The sequence below is a fragment of the Typopeltis vanoorti genome, chromosome 1 (assembly GCF_054136105.1).
Source record: "Typopeltis vanoorti isolate ZY-2024b chromosome 1, IOZ_Tvanoo_1.0, whole genome shotgun sequence".
NCBI classification, from domain to species: domain Eukaryota; kingdom Metazoa; phylum Arthropoda; class Arachnida; order Uropygi; family Thelyphonidae; genus Typopeltis; species Typopeltis vanoorti.
The window spans coordinates 118,399,949-118,420,458 of record NC_143549.1 but is presented as its reverse complement, the minus strand read 5'-3'; the positions used below and the strand labels follow the sequence as shown (position 1 = coordinate 118,420,458).

The window sequence follows — 20,510 nt, the reverse complement described above, 5'->3', positions numbered from 1 at the left end:
AAGCCTGGGTTCAGTTTTTTTCAGCCCCGTGCATTCCTTGTGTGCACTTAACGAACCCCTTAAGTTATCATGTGATTTCTAATTCTGGAACTTTTGCAGATCCCGTCATTCTCCATCTTCATGTTCTTATCAGATAATGTCGGCTAGCAGAACATTCGTTTGAATCTTGCCGCCCCCCTTTCTGCATTGACCTTGAGGTTACTTAGGGTCGAACTTGTAAACAAAATTTCAAATGGCTTTCCGAATGTAGGGCATTTCGTTCAGCCTTGACAATTTTACATCAAGTGGAACATTCGTTTGAATCTTGCAACCCCTTCTTGCCTTGATCTTGAGGTTACTTAGCATTGAACTTGAAACAAAATTTCAAATGGCTTTCCGACAGTAGGGCGTTTCCTTTAGCCTTGACAATTTTACATCTTTTGTTTGTCAAAGAGATAGGAAATTCCCATTAGGCTGTAACCAAGCGACATACAATACTGAATACTAAAAGAAAAAATTATTTACAGATTTTCTGGGTTTTGCTTATCTGTAAAAACTCAATGTGCTTGTTATGCAAATATTCTTCTTGCTGCATCGAATTTTTACATATATCAGTTTTGAAATAAGACATAATTTTGAATTTTCTTTGAATATTGTGATTTAAAAATATGTAGATATTTATATTTACATATAATATAATAAACATTGACTCCATTTAAAACTTAATGTAGCTGTATGTGAAGGAGATCCTTGTGGCACGGAGGGAGTAGAGAAATGTGAGAAAGGCACTGGAGATAAACCTGTATGTACTTGCAAACCAGGATACAAAAACGAAGACGGCACCAAAAATGGAAACTGTATACGTAAGTGTACTCAGATTAATATCAACACATTTTAAATTAATAAAATGGAGATCAATTTATACAAACTATGTCAAATTATGTTTTAGAAAAGGTTTCATGAAGAAGCATTTAGTATATAAACGGTGTTTAAAATATTATTGTCTATGATTGCATTTTTACATTTTTCAAAAAAAATAGAGAGACGTAGAATCAAATACTAATCGTTTCACTAAATAAAAATGTATTGATTGTCGAGTAATGATATTAACCTTCAAATAACCACTGTTGCAATAGATTTAAGAAATTGACAATCAACACTGTTAACCTTTTATCTTTCCTCACTTCAGAGTCTTCAAGATTATGAAGGTTTTCTTTGTTTATCAGTAATAATTAGCACATATCGATGAAAGGTATTTGGATCAAAGCGGTGCTTTATTCGCTATAGTATGCTGTAGATGATTTTTTGCGATAGAAATCCGAAAATTGCAAATATTCGCACCATTAGTTCTTGAAACCCATAGCACATATTGCAGTAGAAATTTGTTTTTAGAAACGAAACATTTCTTTATTCATCATCAGTAATCACATAATATATTCCACTTTCCATAGGTTAACTATGACGTTATAAACGTCCATTTCTGAGGTTGCAGCATCAAAGATGACACAAACAGAACTGAATGAGAACAATGGCACACCTTTTTTTATCAAGAGGTGATAGCGTTTCATTTAATTAATTTAATATTGTAGTTTATTTCAGTAGATTATGAGCAATCGTTTGTATAGCATATAATAATAAAAAATGGAGCAGAAATAGCCACCCAGCGCTTAATTTTGTGTTAGCTTACCAATGGAAGTTTATCTGGCCATTTAAAACATTGAGTATTAAACCATCATGTCATTATTGAAGACAAGCCATTTTGCACTATAATCTATATAAATATATATATTACACTATATTACACTGTAATAGCTCTCAAACATAATCTTGCTTCGATAGCTGTATGTATGTTTCAGAGATATTCCAGATTTCCCTGCTCATTTATTGAGTAAAGAATTCGGGAAACCTTTTCATTTATACTGCTATGTCTGTAGCAAAAATTATGCAAAGTACCGAACATATTTTCATCCTGTCATTTCCAACTACAGCTTTACTCTTGTAGCATCAGCTCAATCGATTCCATAGTTCGGGTGTAAATGTTGTTAATATCTATTCTTATTTTGATACAGGATTTAGATAAACAATTGAAGCTCCAGCTTTATGCAGTCATTCAGCAAAACTCGTAATTATTAATCTGTCTTAAAAAGTAGGATGAAAAGACATATTTCTGGCTTATAGTCAACCATTTTTAATGCGAAAATATTATTCTAATATATGAGAGGTTTGCTGAAAGAAGTGTTTACTTTCCAACACCTAAGTGTCTTTTTATTCTCCTTACCCGATATTTACATGTGATTGTTATTTATTTTTGAAAAATAACTTCGAATAAATTACATTTAAAGTGTTCTACTGCACAAAATGTTATGTATTGTCGAATAACATGTGCAATGCTTGGTCACACACAAAACACATTACATGAATTAGCAACTGTGTGTATTATAAACAAATATCATAATGTTTATTCAAAAACAGAGAAATATCTGAATTCGAAACGATTATTTGCCTATTTAATATAAAAACTCCATTTTACTTATTGGATATTCCATTCTTAATACAGCTGTGACCGGATTAAAAACAGTGATTTCATAATAAAGAAATATGAACCATTGAAAACGAGACCTCCTTCTGCTTCCGAATCAATTTAAAGCATGTTAGCTACAGTTGTTACCATAGATATTTTCTCCTGATCCACACTTTAGTTCGCAAGGAGATGCGTTGTGTCGCAGATGATACTTCGTACTAAAAGAAAAAAAAAACGGATATGGAAATCTCATTTCTGCGAATACCCAATCATCATCATCATCATCATGTGTATCAATGATTTAGGCCTAGCATGGCCTGTTCCGGCCTTATAAGTCATCGTTGAATCATTTAAGAGGACGTCCTGGTTTTCGTTTTCCTAATGGCTTGTACTTTAAGGCTTGTTTTGGTAATCTTTCTGTGTTCATTCTTTGAACGTGTTCCATCCATTTGTGTTTATATTTTATAATTTTTTCTATTACTGGTTCTTGGTTTAATTCTTTCATAATTTCTTCGTTTCTTTTGTGATGAAACAGGGTATACTTTGCAGTTTTTTTCATAAACTTCATTTCTGCTGTTGTTAATCTTTGTTTGTCTTTTTGTTTTATTGTCTAGATTTCACTTCCATACATTAAGACACTAGTCTTAATGTATGGGGCTAATGTATTGTATACTTTTAGTCTGGTTTGTTTTTGAACTAGGTTTGGTTTAAATATACAGTTAATTACACCTGTTATTTTTAAATATTTTGCAATTTTAACTTTTATATCTTTTTTCATTTTCATATGTGATCATACATCCTAGGTAGTTAAATGAATTCACCTGTTCTAAGATCTTGTTATCTATTACTATCTTAGTTCTTGCTGAATCTTGTCCTTTAAAGGCCATAGTTTTTTTTTTCTGTTGATAATATCATACCATAATCTTTGGCTATCTCATTTAGATCTAAAATAGCTTTCTGTAAGTTATCTTCAGAATTTGTAATTATTATTTGGTCGTCGGCAAAGAGGAGAGTGTTTAAGTTAACTGTAAGAGAACGTTTAATTCCTTGATGTAAATTTTTATTCCATTTTGTTATTATTTCATTTAAGTAGATATTAAAAAGAGTTGGTGAGAGGGGACATCCCTGTCGGAGCCCTTGGTTTATCTCTTTCGTATATGATAGCTCGTGATTTAATCTTATTTGTATTTGATTATTTTCATATATACTTGTGATAGCTTTTAGGATATTATTTGGTATTTGTCTTTCTTTTAATATGTTAAATAATATGTTTCTTTTAACTTTGTCAAATGCTTTTTCAAAGTCAATAAATGCAATATGTGTTTCTAAATTGTATTCTCTTCTTTTCTCTATTACTAATTTTAGGCAAAAGGCCGGGTCTATACATGGCCGTCCTTTTCTAAATCCATTCTGTACTTCTAAAATAAAGTTTTCAGAATATTTCATTAGTTTGCTATTTAAGATTCTGCTATATATTTTGTAGCAGGTATTTAGTATACTGATACCTCTATATTTTTTAGGCTCTATTACTTTTTTTAAAGATAGGAATCACAATTGCATTTTTCCATCCTATTGAGTGGATACCAGTTGAATAAATTTTGTTTAAAAATAATAAGTCTTTCTTTGAATCTTGTTCAAAGAAAGACTGCATATTTATATAGTTCTGAACCTAGTTTAACTTCTCCAGGTGATTTTCCGTTTCTTGTTTCTTTCAGACTGATTTCTAATCCTTCTTTAGTTATTTCCTTTCCAGTTTCGTTAATTGTTTTCCAGTTGTCTTTTTTAAAATATTTGTCTGTCCACAATTCTGTGTAGTAATTTAGAATTTCTTCTAATTTCCATTCAGTGTTTAATTTTATGTTTTCTGTGGTATCTGCATTTAAGTGTTTAAAAATTTTATATACATTGGGTCTTATTTTATATAAATGATGTTCTAAATTAGAAACAAATTTATTCCATGATTCTCTATGTCTTTTTCTGACTTCTCTTTTAGCTATGACTCTTATTCTTTTATATTCTATTTCATCTTCTAATCTTTTACTGCTTAAACCATTTTTGATAGACTTATTTTTTCTTTTTGAATATTTCTTTCATTGTATCAACCCAGATCTTCAGTTTTTTCTTTTTATTGAATTTTTTGATCTTTCCTAAGCTTTCATTTGCTGCTGCATTTAGTATCGTTTTATATTAAGCCATTCTATTTCTATTTCTTCATTTTGTTTTATTTTATCTAGATATTGGTTAATTCTTTGTTCATATAGCTATTGTACATTTGTTTCATTCAATTGTGTAGTTTTATAAACAAATCTTTCAATTTTACTTTCTATTCTTGTTACTTGTATCCATTTAGGTGGTAATCTTAATTTTATTTTAACAAGGAAGTGATCACTGCTTATTTCATATCCTCTGTGAAGTCTAACATCTAGTGAAAATTTTGATATATTTTCATTTAATATAACGTAGTCTAATATGGATTTCCATCCTCTTGCTGCCCAAGTATATTTATGTATGTCTTTATGTTTATAGAAGGAATTCATTATTTTTAGGTTCTTATAAACTACAAAGTCAATCAATTTTTTACCATTCCTGTTTAGAGTATGTTCTCCATGTATTCCTATACTATTATTAATTTTCGTGTTTCCAATTCTTGCATTTATGTCTCCTGCTAAAATTACGTGATCATTTTTATTTATTTTATTATATATGTTTTGTAGCTGATTATAAACATCAATATTATCCTGTTCTCTTCCTTCTTATGGGGCATATAAACCAATTATTGTTAAATAGCCTCTATCTATTTTTATTTTAGCTTCTATTATTCTTTCATTCCATAGTTTATAATGTTTTAACTGTTTTGAAAGGGAGTTATGAATCCAAAAGATGACTACTGCTTGTGCTCTTTGGGCTCTGTCGACTCCACTGTATATCACATTAAAATTTTCAGTTCTCATGGTTCCTTTTAATTTCTTTTTTGTTTCAGTAATTACTGCTATTTTAAAATTTCTTTCATTTAATAATTGGTCTAATTCTATTTCTTTATATGGCATTCCTCTTACATTCCAGTTTGCTATGTGTATTATATTTTGTCGTTTCCATTTTTGTTTTACCTTTTCCATTTCAGGGTTGTTTCCCATAGATTCAATTCGATTATCTTTTTCTGTCAGCTTACTAGTAGAATTATGTTCTCCATGTCAGGGGACTAGCCTGATGATGGAATAGTTCAGTGGTAGGGCTACTGAACTAGGCTTCTGAACTAGCCTTATTCCGAATTTAAACCCATAGGAGGAATAGGGCATATTGAAGGGGGAAAGAGTAGATTATAGAAGAATTATAGTAAGGTTTATAGAGAGAACATAGTTGTAAAGCCAGAAATGAAAAGACCACATGGCCCTCGAGTACTCTAATAGCATAAGGATCATAAAATAAGAGTTGGCTGATAAGGTATTATAGGAAAGATTAAAGTAAGTGGATCTTCCTAAAAGTAGTAGAAGGAGAGGGTAGATCCAACTAGGGGTCCATGGGAGTGTCGCTTCCCTTACAATCAAGGTGATTGCCCCTTATGGCCCAGTTGGTCCACGAGTCCTTATTCAGTATATTCGGACCACCCCACCATATACACACACATACGCACACGCAACCTGTGTATGCCATATACACAGGTTGCGTGTGCGTGCGTATATACCATATACGCACGCACACGCAACCACAAGCACACCCACGCGCACACATGGTGGGCTCCCCTCTCCGCCACCCAGGGGACGTGCTCTGAAGGGGTTAGAGGGTCCCCGAGAGTGCATACACAATACCCACTGAAAATGTAAACAAAAGAGAAATCAAAAGGACTTATTTAAACATGGCCTGACAGTTCTTCATAATCAATCAGCTAACGCTTTTTTATTCCCGTATACGGGAATAGACGAGGCCATTTAGCCCTGTCTAACTTTTGGAGACTGAGTGGGCAGTTCAATCTCCACACAATCAGAGACAGATGGCCCAAAGCTATCACTAATTAAGCGTTACGCAGTGAAGAGAGACGGCTCAAATGTGCCGCTATCTCGTGGTCCCTAACCCTAACACAATATATTTAATGTCTGAAATAATGTGGGTTCTACGGTCGATTTTCTTGAGTTTACAGGACGAAAAACCCGAGTTTCCGGGAGGAAAAATCTGCTTGCCCGTGCCAGAGATCGACTAACTCGGGAACCGTTCGAAAAAAGGCTTAGAAAAATTTCCTCTAGTCGCCGACTCGACTCGAAATGAAGTCTTCCTTCGTGCGGCCAAGCGCGGTGGTGTGCAAACGCCACATCCACTGAGGTACACAGGCTCCTGACAGTTCTTAGAGAAATATATAATGATAAGACAATACAGAACAAAAATTCCTTAAATTCTCAATGAGTTTCATTTTTATATTAACAATAGCCTGCGTTGACAGAAATATGAGCTCTATGACACGTCTTTCAATTTTTACAATATTCTGGTATTGGTATCTTTGCTTACTATAATGAAATAAATTTGATACCTTTCCCTATTTTTTGGTTTTGTTTCCCAGTTGAAGACTTCTGTCAGATTTAGAAAACCAAGATCGTAATTATTAGCTAATTCTCATTAGGGAATTCCAAAAATGTTCCTCTCCCTTATGTCTATTTCCTACTCTGCCTACTCTATATCTTCCTACTGCATAGAATTTAACATATTATATATGTATGTATTTAGAGATACACATATCGAAGAGTGATCATAAATGTTTCAATGAAAAACAACTTTGTCAAAAGGAATACGATAATAGAATAATTTATAAACATTGCAGATGTAAGTCAGTTCTTAGTATATATGTAAAATATTTATGTTTCTGCCATTGAAAAATGTTATCTCATGTCATACGTCATATATATATATATATATATATATATATATATATATATATATATATATATATATATATATATATATATATATATATATATATATATATATATATATATATATATATATATATATATATATATATATGATACTTCCGGTAGGTTGCAAAATGTCTCACAACTACGTAAAATAACAATTGATCGTCCCCAAGTAATCAAGTTTGATCTGCAGTCTTGGCCCTTCACTCTCGCAATATTTGTACCGAATTATCCCGTTTAGGTTCGATTTTTGTGGGATCGATGAATTGCAATAAGAATACGACCTGGCAAAACTCCACATAAAATGCAATAAAAGAATTTAATTGTCCAATAAACAAGCATATATTATACACTAAAATAACAGGGGGTGGTCCTCTGTAAAATTCTCAAAATACTAAGGCAATACAAGAATGTATCTTTGCTTCAATAAAGTACACATTATGTGTTATTTGTTTAACTCAAGGAAATATCTTTAACAAAATATCAATACATGGAAAAACAGCGTTGAAGGCATATCACGATCAATTCAACAATTTCTTAAATTAGCTAAGAACAGCCATACATGAATATATACAGGCATTAAATTATGCCATAACATAAATCATTTCCTAGGAATTAGCTAAACTCATTCATAGAGGCATCAAAAAATTCCCGACAGAGCGAGTCTTTAAGTATACTCATGCTATTAATGTCCCTCTTAATTGAATTGTCAGTTCATTAACCTATCCTTAAAATTGTCACACAGTCTTAACAAAATAATATTCAAACTCACATGGTCTGTCTTCTATAAGGGTGCATCCTTCAATTTCAGCAGTCTGCAACTTAGTATGATCCCTTTTTCTTTTTATCTTTTTCTTCTAGGTTTGTGGATTATTGGCACCTCATCAGGTCATCTCGCGAAATTTGGGTGACTAATCATCGGCGTACCAAACACATTGACGATGGGTCGCGATTTGTCAGGGACTTCGTGAAAAAATTTTTTCAAACATGCTACTGTTTTTCACTTGTTCTGTTAGTACAATTTTAAGTCTCTGTAATTTTTGATATACTTCTTTGAGTATGATACCTGATGATGTTCTTGTAACGAAACTAGTAAATTAGTAGTATCTTGTTAAATATATCTTGCCATCTTTTCTCTCGGTAATAGTCATTAAACTTATTTTATATATATATATATATATATTATATATATATATATATATATATATATATATATATATATATATATATATATATATATATATATATATATATATATATATATATATATATATATATATATATTACAGTTTTGAAATATCGAAACTAAGACATAATTTTGAATTTTCTCTGAATATTGTGATGTAAAAATATTGAGATTTATAAATTGACTCCATTTAAATAGCAATCCAGCGGCTAATTTTGTCTAAGCTTACGATTAGAAGTATATCACGCCTTTTAAAACTCTGAGTATGAAACCCTCATGTCATTATTGAAGACACGCCATTTTACACTATAATCGTAATTGCTCTCCAATATAACTATGCTTCGATAGCTGTATGTATATATATCCGAACCGATTTCACTGCTCGTTTATTTCCTCAACGAAATCGGGAATTTTTTTCATTTATATTGCTATGTCTGTAGCAAAAATTATGCAAAGTACCGAACACATTTCATCCTGTCATTTCAAACGACGTTCTTTTCTTGTAGCATAGGTTTCTTGATTCCATGGTTCGGCTGTCATTTCTGTTAACATCTATTATTGTTTTGATCCAGGTTTTAGATATGCAATCCAAGCTCCAGCTTTAGGCAGTCATTCAGCATACCTCGTGGTCATTATTCTGTCTTAAAAAGTAGGACGGTAAGACATTTCTGGCTCATAGCCACCCAATTTTAATGCGAAAACATTATTGTAATATATGAGAAGTTTGTTGAAAGTAGTGTTTACTTTCCAATGCCTAAGTGTCTTTTTATTCTCATTACCCAATATTTTTATGCGATTGCTTATCTAATTTTGGAAACTCGGAAAAAATGATATTTAAAGTATTGTACTGCACAAAATGTTATGTATTGTGGAATAACATGTGCACTACTTGGTCACACACAAAACACATTATATGAATCAGCAACTGTGTGTATTACAAACTGATATTATAATGTTTGCTCAGAAACAGATAAATATCTGAATTCGAAACGATTCCTTTCATATTTAATATAACTACTCCATTTTACTGACTGGATTTTCCATTCTTAATACAGCTGTGACCGGATTAAAAACAGTGATGATGAAACTTCGATAATGAAGTAATATGAACCGTTGACATAGAGACCTCCTTCTGCTTGCGGAAAAAATTAAAGCATGTTACCAACAATTAGTAATTACCTATAATATGTTATCTGATGCTGGACCATACCTTATTTCATGTAATATACATCTGTTATATTATCTATAGGATGGTCCCTACCTTTCTTTCTATTACTTCTTTCTTGTTCCTTCCCCCGATGCTATTACAGTACTCGAGGGCTAGGGGTGAATCTTTCTATGTTTCTGCTTTTTTTCATTTCTTCATGCCTAGAAGGCAAAGGGAAACCACTATGCTTCTGCATTTCCCTAGTATGGATGAGCAGCAATGATCAAAATAACGAGCGATGCACAGTTTAGAATGGTATCTCTAGGTCCGGAAACTGCACAGTTGGCTACCATGGAGGTCACTTGTTCCGGTATGGTTATTTACCAGATTGCAAGTCAGTCATATTAATCTACTTTACTAAAGCTTGCTGGAGGTGGAGAGGAGGAAAATTGAATATATTCATGTAGAAAAGGGGTCTAAAAGTAATTTTCACATTGAATCTTGGAACGTGACTACCTTACTTCAAACTGAAATATTGGAGTTTGTAAATTAGACAGGTTAAGATTGAAAATAGATGTTCTGGGAATGGCTGAGGTGAGATGGAAAGGAAAAGTAGATTTCAGAACAGAGGATGGAATGAGAGTAATTTACTCAGGAGGAGTGGAGAGACATTAAGCAGGTGTAGGTATTATTATTGTATTATTATTATTATTATTATTATTATTATTATTATTATTATTACAGGCAGCTCCAAGGAGTCCTTAGACTCATCGAGGGAGGACCGGCATCATGTCAAGAACAACTATTCAACATTCATACAGTATCTATCATACTTCACCTTGAACTCATTTACAGTCATGGCACCCACAACAGATTCTGGTAGCTTATTCCACTCATCTACCACTCTCGAAGTAAAAAAACCTAGCTCTAACACCCTTGCTAACCACACTCTTACCAAGCTTCCAAGGATGGCCCCTAGTCCTCCCACTACCCGTGCTATTCTCAAAAATATCTTCTGAATTAATCTTATAGAAACCATTCAGTAATTTAAATGTCTCAATCATATCACCCCTTTTCTGCCAATCAACCAATTTCTGCAGCCCACAAATCTTCAACCTGTTCTCATAAGGTTCATTCGATAACACTGCTATTATCTTGGTCACTCTTCTCTGGATCCTCTCCACCTCCTCCTCATCGAGAAGAAATCCTGGCGCCCATATCTGGGCACAATAGTCTAGGAGGGGTCTTATCAAGGCTCGATCCTATGGAATAATAACCTGTTTGTCTCTGCTCGTTAAAGTGTTTTTCAGCAACCAAATGATTTGATGAGCTAATTTTGCAACTTTTGCGATGTGTCCCCTAAACTTCAACTCCATATCCATCAACACTACTAAATCCCTGGCCTCGTCAATCTCCTGGGGTACAGTTCCACCAGTGTGATATATTGCTGCTAATCTTTTCATCCCAATAAGCAAAACCTTACATTTTTCCATATTAAATTGACATTCATTCTCCTTAGCCCAGTCCTCTCCAGACTATCCAAATCATCCTGCAAAATTTGACATCCTGAGCATTTACTATTACTCTACCTAACTTTGCATCATCTTCAAACAGATGCAAAGTTCTTCTCAGATCCTTTCCTATATCGTTAATGAACAAATTAAACAGTAGCGGTCCAAGAACAGAACTCTGCGGTACACCGCTAGTCACAGGCCGTCTTTTGGACTCCACTACTGAATAAATCACTCTCTGATATCTCTCCATCAACCACCCTCCTATCCATCTCACCAACCCTATATCCATTCTCATATGCTGAAGTTTACTGCTTAGAATTCTATGTGGTATGCTATCAAAGGCTTTAGCAAGGTCCAGTAGAGTCATTGTAAACCCATTACTCTTATCCAGTTCAGCCGTCACTGTGTTACAGAACGTGAGCAAGTTTCTGAGGCATGATCTATCCTTCACAAAACCATGCTGTCCCACATACAGTATCCCATTTTCTTCTATCCAATCTTGTATTTTCCTCTAGACTATTTTTTCCAAGACCTTGACAACAATTCCTGATATGCTGATTGGCCGGTAATTTTCAACAGCAGTCTTGGAACCTCCTTTATGCAGTGGTACAATTTTCCCCTTTTTCCATCCCATTGAGACTAAGCCAGACCCGAGACTCAAATTAAACAAAATAGTTAAAGGCACAGACAATTCTTTAGCCGCTTCTCTTATGACATGAAATGATATACCATCCAATCCTGCAGATGAATTAACATTGAGGTTTTGTAATAGACTATTCACCTACACTTCATTCACCACAATTCCCGTATAAGCTATTGGTTCTTCCATTTCTACAATGTCACCACCTGGAGGATATACTCTTGCAAAGTGCTCACTCAGTAATTCTACTATATCAACTGATTCGGTTACCTCCCTACCATCGGCATTCTTTAAAATCAATCTGCCGTATACATTTTTTCTTTTACTTGAAACATATCGAAAAATCTGTTTGTGATTCTCTTTATCCTGCATGGCTAATGTTCTTTCATAAACCTTACCACACGTTACCATTCTGGCCTGGGCTTTATACTGTTCATGTGCCTGTAGGTCACCTTTCTCCTTAAATTCTCTCCACAGTTGTTTCTTTTTTCCCAGCTCAAGCTTAATGGAATTATTCATCCATTTAATCCCTACTTGATTTATTATTCGGACTCTAGGTATACAGTCAGCCATTGCCTCCTGCAAACACTTCTTAACCGCCTCCCGTGCACTATCAACATCCAGCCCTTGCAGTTTTACATGCCATGGCACTGAACCAATCAAACTCCTAAGCTTGTCATACTTACCAACCCGATAATTCCACACGAACCCTGTCTTAATTTTAAATTCCCTTGACTTGGGAGGTGTGGAATTTAAATGACCACCTCTCACCAATTGGTGGCAATGAGGTCATATTCGTTACACCAAATCCTCAGATGCAATTACTAGGTCCAGCACTCTCTGACCCCTAGTATTTTCCATTACATGCTGTCGCAGATAGTTTTCCCTTAATAACCGAATAAAATCCAATTCCTTCCTCCCATGTGTCCTCTCCTCCCTCCAATCAATGCTACCATAGTTGAAATCTCCGATAATAATTACCCTCCTTCCACTCATTTCTTCTATTTGCTTATGCATACTATCTCCATCATCTTTTCCATCACCTGGTCTATAGCAGCACCCAATTGTATATTTTGTTCTGCTAGCCTCAATCTCACACCAAATGGCCTCGAATGTGCTATTATCTCTATCCTGCAATTCAACTTCTATTCTCCTTGGCTGCAGTCCATCAGCTATCATCAATAATACTCCTCCCCCATTTTATTCTCCATGTCATTCCTGAATACACTATACCCCTCACATTCAATCTCACTAGCTATATCACCTTCAGTCAGCAATGTTTCACTAATGCCAATAACCTCTGGTCTGGAAGTGCCAACCAAGCCAAGAAATTCTTCCTTCCTGTTCCTAATATTTCTATTGATGTATACATGAATTGCAGATTCCCGTTAGCCCCATCCCTACCTTGATACCTTATATTAACTATCCCATTCTGATTTGTTGTCCTTCTTATTGGCTCGGGCATATTATACTCATTCATACACTCAACTGCCTCCCTAAGGTCTGCATTCCTACTCCCCCCCCCCTTTAATAAATCTAGTTTCCCTGATTCTGCACATCCACTTCATTCAACAATTTTCAAGTCTCCTTAATATTCAATGCCTTAATTCAGTAGGTATAATACTGAATAAACGAGTGTCAGGATGTGTGGAAGGCTACAGGCAAATCTCAGACAGAGTTTTGGTGCTAAAAATGAAAGCAAAACCACGAAATATTCTACTTATCCAGATATGTTTACCTACTTGTGATTATGAGGATGAAAAGATGGACAGAGTTTATGACGATATAGAACAGCGTTTGAAATATAAAGAAAAAAATATAATTATAATACATGGCGATATAAATGCAAAAATCGGAAGAGGGGGGGAGATAATGTTGGGTTATATGGATTGGGAATGAGAAATGAAAGAAGAGATATGTTGTTGGATTTCTGTAGAAAAAATGATTTAGCAATTATGAACACTTGGTTTAAGAAACATTCAAGAAGATTGTATACGTGGAAACCCCCAGGGGGGGATATAAATAGTAGAAGAAATCAGAGATTATGTTTTGATAAACAAAAGATATAGAAACATTATAAAATATGTGACAATATATCGAGGAGCAGACAGTGATACGGATCACATTTTGTTTACAAATAAGATGAGGATTAATCTAAAAAAGCTAACTGCAGGGAAACGGAAGAAATCATGGAATATGGAGAGGGTGATGATTATAATTTGTGAATGAATTCGCAAAGAAAGTAGAGGAAGAAATGAATGCGAGAAATATACAAGAAAGTGATGATGATGTAACTGAAAAATTGAAGATTCTGAAGGAAAAACATAATTAATGCTACATAATTACATTTATTCAAAAAAGAAGAGAAAAGAAAGATATGGATGACGAATAATATTTTGAGGAAAATAACACAAAGAAGAAAGTTAGTTAATAGTAAAACAGAGGAGAAAAAAAAGCAGTATAAAGACTTGAGTAGGGAGATACAAAGAGAGATAAGAATGAAAAAGGAAGAGTGGTTAGATTAAATAAGTAAAAATACAGCAAAGGCAGAAAGTAATGACATAAACGGTGTTTATAAAAGCATTAATATGATGACAGGAAGGAGAACAATGCAAAGGATGGAGCAGTCAAGAATGAAAGACGTGAAATTCTGATAGAAAAAGAGAAGATATTAAAGAGATGGGAAGAATATGTACGTAAACTTTTGGAAGATAGAGAAAGAGGAGAAAATCAAATGACAAAGGGAATAGTGGGCAGAGGCTGTACATCATGAGGGAGGCATTGAAGCTTGCAATTCAAAAGATGAAAGAAAGAAATTCCTCTGCAATAGATGGCATACAGATAGAACTTATAAGTAATATAGGTAAAAAAAGTTAAGGAAATGTTATGGCAAATTATTAACGGAATTTATGAGGAACAAGAATTATCAGAGGAATTTAGAATATAAATTTTTATCCCCATTCTAAAAAAGACGGGAGTTTTAGAATGTAGCTATTTTAGAACGATAAGTCTTATAACTAACACAGCAAAAATTCTGTCGCAAATAAGTTTAGAGAGGATTAGGAATAAAATAGAAAAAGAAATGAATGAAGAAATGTTTTGATTCCGAACCAAGCGAGGAATTAGAGAGGCTATAATTCGTCTAAGAATTATTCTGGAGAAAACAATAAACCATGGTGGAAAAGGCAATTGATACAATGAAACATAAAATGCTTTTTGGCATTCTAGAAAATATTGATATTGACTCTTATAACTTGGAAATTTTAAAGAGATTATATTGGTCACAAACAGTGTCAGTATGTGTAAATGGAGAGGAAACAGCAGAGTTCCTGGTGGAGAGAGTAGTTAAAGAAGGATGCAAGTTATCACCATTATTGTTTAACCTTTATAGTGAACAGATGCTTTGAGAGGCACTTGAGGATGTAGAAGAAGGAATAAAGATAAATGGAAGCATCATTAATAACAAGATATGCGGATGATGTAGTGATATTGGCAGAAAGTGAAAATGAATTACAAAAAATTGTCCAAAGAATTGAAACTTTTGTAAAGAGTACGGTCTAGGGATTAACACAAAGAAGACCAGGATAATGTTAATGGGCAGAAAAACAGAAGATAATGTAAAGATAAGATATGAGGGAAGATTTTAGAAGTGGAAAGATTTCAATATTTAGGTAGTTGAATCTCAAAGAAAGGAACTTCATAGTTGGACAATAGAAATAGAATAAACAAAGATAAATCGGCATTTATGAAAATGAAGAGAAATTTAATCAAAAATAATACTAAAATAGGTGTTAGAACTGAAATAATTAAAGCAACAGTTTTGAGTTTCACAAGTTAGGGATGTGAGTCATGGACACTCAGAAAGAGAGATATTGAAAGAATTAATGCACTAAAAATGTGGTGTTATAGAAAGATTGAAAAGATAAGATATACAGAGTGGGTATCAAATCAAGAAGTTTTAAGAGATGGGATGGAAAGAATACTGCTCAAGAATATTATCCACAGAAAGACCAGATTTGCAGAACATCGTCTGAGAGGTTCTTCGGGACACCTGATAAGAAATATATTACAAGGGAAAGTTGAGGGGAAGGGAAGATGTGGGAGACCAACTAGAGAGTGGTTCAATGATATCGTGGAATGGACCGGTTTAAGAATGACGGAGTCGACAGATAGAGAGAAATGGAGAAGATCTGCTCATCTGCTGCAATCCTCTTGTTAAGGATGTTACCGGACGACGACCCACAATTGTTACAATAGATAATATCTCATGATCCAAACTTTAGGAAGCAAGGAGATGTGTTGCATCGCAGATGATACTTCGTACAAAAGAAAAGTATCTGAGATATCGAAATCCCATTTCTACGAATACTCAGGAATTTTGAATAATTTTGAATAATTTTGAATGAGTTCCATTTTTCAATTGCATATCCTCTTTTATCTTGTTTAGTTTCACATTTAGTTCTATTAACAACAGCTTCTGTTGACTGAAATATGAACTCCAAGACACGTCCTTGAATTTTTACAATAATCTGGTATCTTTGGTTTATTGTAATTAAATAAATTTGTTACCTTTCCGTATTAACTTCTTGTGTTTCATGGTTGTAGACTGCTGTTAGATTTTGTAAATCAAGTTCATAATGATTAGCTAATTCTCATTAGGGAATTCCACAAGCGTTCCCCTCCCTTGTGTCTATTTCCTATTCTGCATACTCTGTGTCTTCCTACTGCATAGATTTCGACATACTCTATATATATAGTCACAAAAACTTTCCTTCCGCTCTCTTCTGTTCCGAGCCTTCTCTTTCAAGGTTTAGTTCCTGTCTCCATTTAGCATATCTTCTTGCATTGTTTTGCTTGCTCTTTCTGTGAGTTTTTGACTTTTACATTTTTCCGTCTTCGTTTGCATCTCTAATGATTCCATTTCCTCTTATAATATGTCCTATCCAGTTTCCCTTTCTTCTTTTTATCCTCTTTTACAGATGTCTTACTTCTTCTATTCTTTTAAGACACTACATTAGTCTCTTTTACCCATTTGATTTTTTATCCTTCTCCAAATCCACCTCTCAAAGTTTTCCAAAATATTAATTTCTTCTTTATTCTTTGTCCAAGGTTCACCTGCATAGAGGGCAACACTACATACACAATATTGTATTTTATTTTATTTTAGTGTGCTCTCCATTTCACTTCTGATTAAATTCCATTTTCTGTTAAAGTCATCTCTTCCATTCGGTATTCAAACTTTTATATCACATTTCCATGTTACATCACTGCTATTCACAGTTACTAGATATTTAAATGCCTTTACTTGATTCAACTTTCCCCATTTGTTATGATATCAATATTTGCCTCTTTCTTTGATATTTTCATTACGTTTGGTTTTCTTATGTTAATTTCCACTCCATAATTGATACAGAGTTCTAGTAATCTGCTCAACAGCTATTGTAGTCGTGTTTCAGTATTTAATAACAAGGCCTTGTCATCTGCAAAATGCCTACCTTCAATACTCAGCGAAAACTGAAGGAACTCCAACAAGAGGCCAATAAACACAGCATTCATTTTCAGAAAGTATTTCCACAAATCATAGGCCCTTCGGTAGGGCTCGAATTAGTAGAATATAGCAGACTTTTACTTAAGACTGAGGAAGCAAATCAAGCTTTCATGAATATTATATATATTATTATAATATTATATATATATATATACACACACACATATATATATATATATATATATATGTATATACACACATATATATATATATATATATATATATATATATATATATATATACATCACACTTTCATCTTTGAAAATTTTAATTAAGTTATTTTCAATAAACTGATTTTTCTATAATTCATTGGTAAAGAATTAATTGCGGATAATTATAGAACTTAGTCAGAATTTAAGGAATTTTTTGTGTCTGTTCTCCGATAATATATACTTGTCTGTGAACTGTTACACCATGTTTCACTAAGTCCATTTTTATTTCTAATTTATTATTATTTTTTTCATTTTCGCTGGATATTCTGTATGCTTTAATATGTTTGTCTGTTTATTATTCACATCACGTATACAAATTATACATATTATACTATTCAACTTGTATAATTATGACAATATTTCGCAATATAATTCAATGCACAGTACAATGTTACAAAATAAAATTCAAGAATTACTATCATGTTCTGTTGGTACTAACACTTATTATGGCTATTATTTTATTTTTGTTAATAAAACGTTTTCTCATATATGCAAGTAGAATACAATATATTTCGAATGGTTTCAAAGTTATGATAAGTACCGGTAATTGATTTAGTGTAATGTAAGTTAGTTAATGCAAATATGTGTAACCAAGGGCCGTAGCCATACTGGTTACTAGAAAAGTAATTAGCTTAAAACAGACACTGAGAGTCCGGGGACCGCATCTAAGAGGGCTCCCTTGCCAGCTATAATAAAGTATATATTGATATTTAATTCCTAATTGAATGAACCAATTTGTAAATCAATACCTTAATTGTTATATGAGTTATAATGAACTCTTATACTATACGTTTAAAATAATTGTCAACATTCTTTAATCCCATAAGGTAGTTTCTCAATCTTTTTCTGAATACATATTCTGAAGTTATAGATTTAATTTCACACGGAAGTTTATTATAGCTGCTCGTCGCAATGTACTCGAAAGATTTATGAAAAATTTCTTTGTTAGTCTTAAGTACTTCCAGCTTGTTTCGACCGCAGCACAATCCATAGTCTAGATTATACCAAGAAACTTTGTGTTTCTTTTTACATATAACAGACAACCATAGAGATATAGTTTCTGAAATGGTAGAATATTATGAACGATATACAGATCATTGGTCGAATGTACAAAGTCGGTAGTAGTTGTGGCTCTAATTATTCTGTTTTGTATTCTTATTAATGGAAGCAGATTGTTATAATAGTCTCCTCGCCAGCAAGTAATGCTATATTGCAGTGAAGAATTTACCCAGGAATAGTATAAACATCTTAAGAATGCTGCATTTACTAATTTTTTAACATAATATATTCTGTTAATTATGAATCTAAACTTATGCAAAGGTATGCATTCGATAATCACCGAAATGAGGTTTCGATTTATCCGTTTCTTTACTTTTAGTAAGAAGTATCATCTGCGATGCAACACATATCTTTCCATCCTAAAATGTAGATCAAGAGTTATTCCATTGTAACGATTGTGGGTAAATTGCATTTAATTTTTTCCGTTAATTAACTTATTCCGTTTCTTTACTTTTAGTACGAAGTATCATCTGCGATGCAACACATATCTTTCAATTCTACTCGTAAAATGTGGATCAAGAGATATTCTACTGTAACGATTGTGGGTAAATTCTGTTAATTTTTTGCGTTAATTTATTTCATCTGAATTTTCCAGCGCTTCATTTAAAATTGCTTGGGAATACATGTTAAACATATCTGGCAATGTTGTACCATACATGTCTCTCACCGTTTGTATCAAATATGGTGAGATAATTAGTATGTTGTCTAACCAATCTAGACAAATCTTATCAATCACTTCCACCATCTTATCCCATTTTAAAAAGTTAAAAGCTATTTCAAAATCTATATGTCAAATATTACATCTTTATTCATTTCTAGACTTCTTTCACTTATTAATCTTAGCTGTCCAATGGCATCTCTTGTTCCCCACCTCTTCCTGAAACCAAACTGTTCTTCTCCAAGAAATCCTTCCACAATAGATGCAGTTTTCCTTGTCAGGATTCTCTCATAAGTATTTTTGATGTATGAGAAATGAGGCTTATTTTTCTAAAATCCATGCGGCATTAGTTTTGTTTGGTATAGATATAAATATTAAGTGCGGAAAATCTTTTCGTACTTCTCCTTCGTTATAAATTAAATTTATTATTTTGATTATTTCTTCAGTTCCTCATCCGTTTACATCTTCTTGCTCAAAATTTATATGTGATTCGTTAACTAAGTTTGGAAAATAACTCGGAAAAATTGATATTTAAAATGTTCTACTGCACAAAATATTATGTATTGCACAATATCATGTGCACTGCCTGGACACGCGCACAAACACGTTACATGACTAAGTATTTGTCTTTATTTTAAACTCGCATTATAATGTTTGCTCAGAAACAGAGAAATATCAGAATTCGAATCGATTATTTGCAATTTATATAACTCCTCCATTTTACTGACTGTATATTCCATTCTTACACAGCAGTCAGAGGCATAAAAACAGCGAATTCGAAAATCAAGAAATATGAAGCGATGAAGACGAGTCCTCCTTCTTCGGGAAAAAAGTTACGCAAATTATCCACAATCGTTACAATAGAATATCTCATGATCCACATTTTAGAACTCAAAGAGATGTGTTGCATCGCAGATGATACCTCGTGTCATCTACTAAAAGAAAAGAAACGGAGATATCGAAACCTCATTTCTGCGATTATCGATTGCATACACATACACAGCCAAAATGGAAAAAAAACAAGAAATAAAAATGGAGTTAGTGAAACATTGCGTAACAGATCTCAGACAAGTATATATGATCGGAGAATAGAAAACAAAAAATTACTTTCATTCTGATAAAGTTCTATAACAGAATTAAATGCC

The 20,510-nt window shown here is 33.2% G+C and overlaps 1 protein-coding gene across 1 annotated transcript in view; it reads left to right on the top strand.

Annotated features, from left to right (window-relative positions):
- The window catches only part of LOC150110348 (uncharacterized), a 220,889-nt gene that overhangs the window by 91,070 nt on the left and 109,309 nt on the right, over nt 1-20,510 (top strand). Inside the window, exon 13 of the mRNA XM_090396252.1 lies at nt 711-842. Within this exon, the coding sequence (XP_090252378.1) occupies nt 711-842 (132 nt within the window). The remainder of the gene's footprint in view (nt 1-710; nt 843-20,510) is intronic.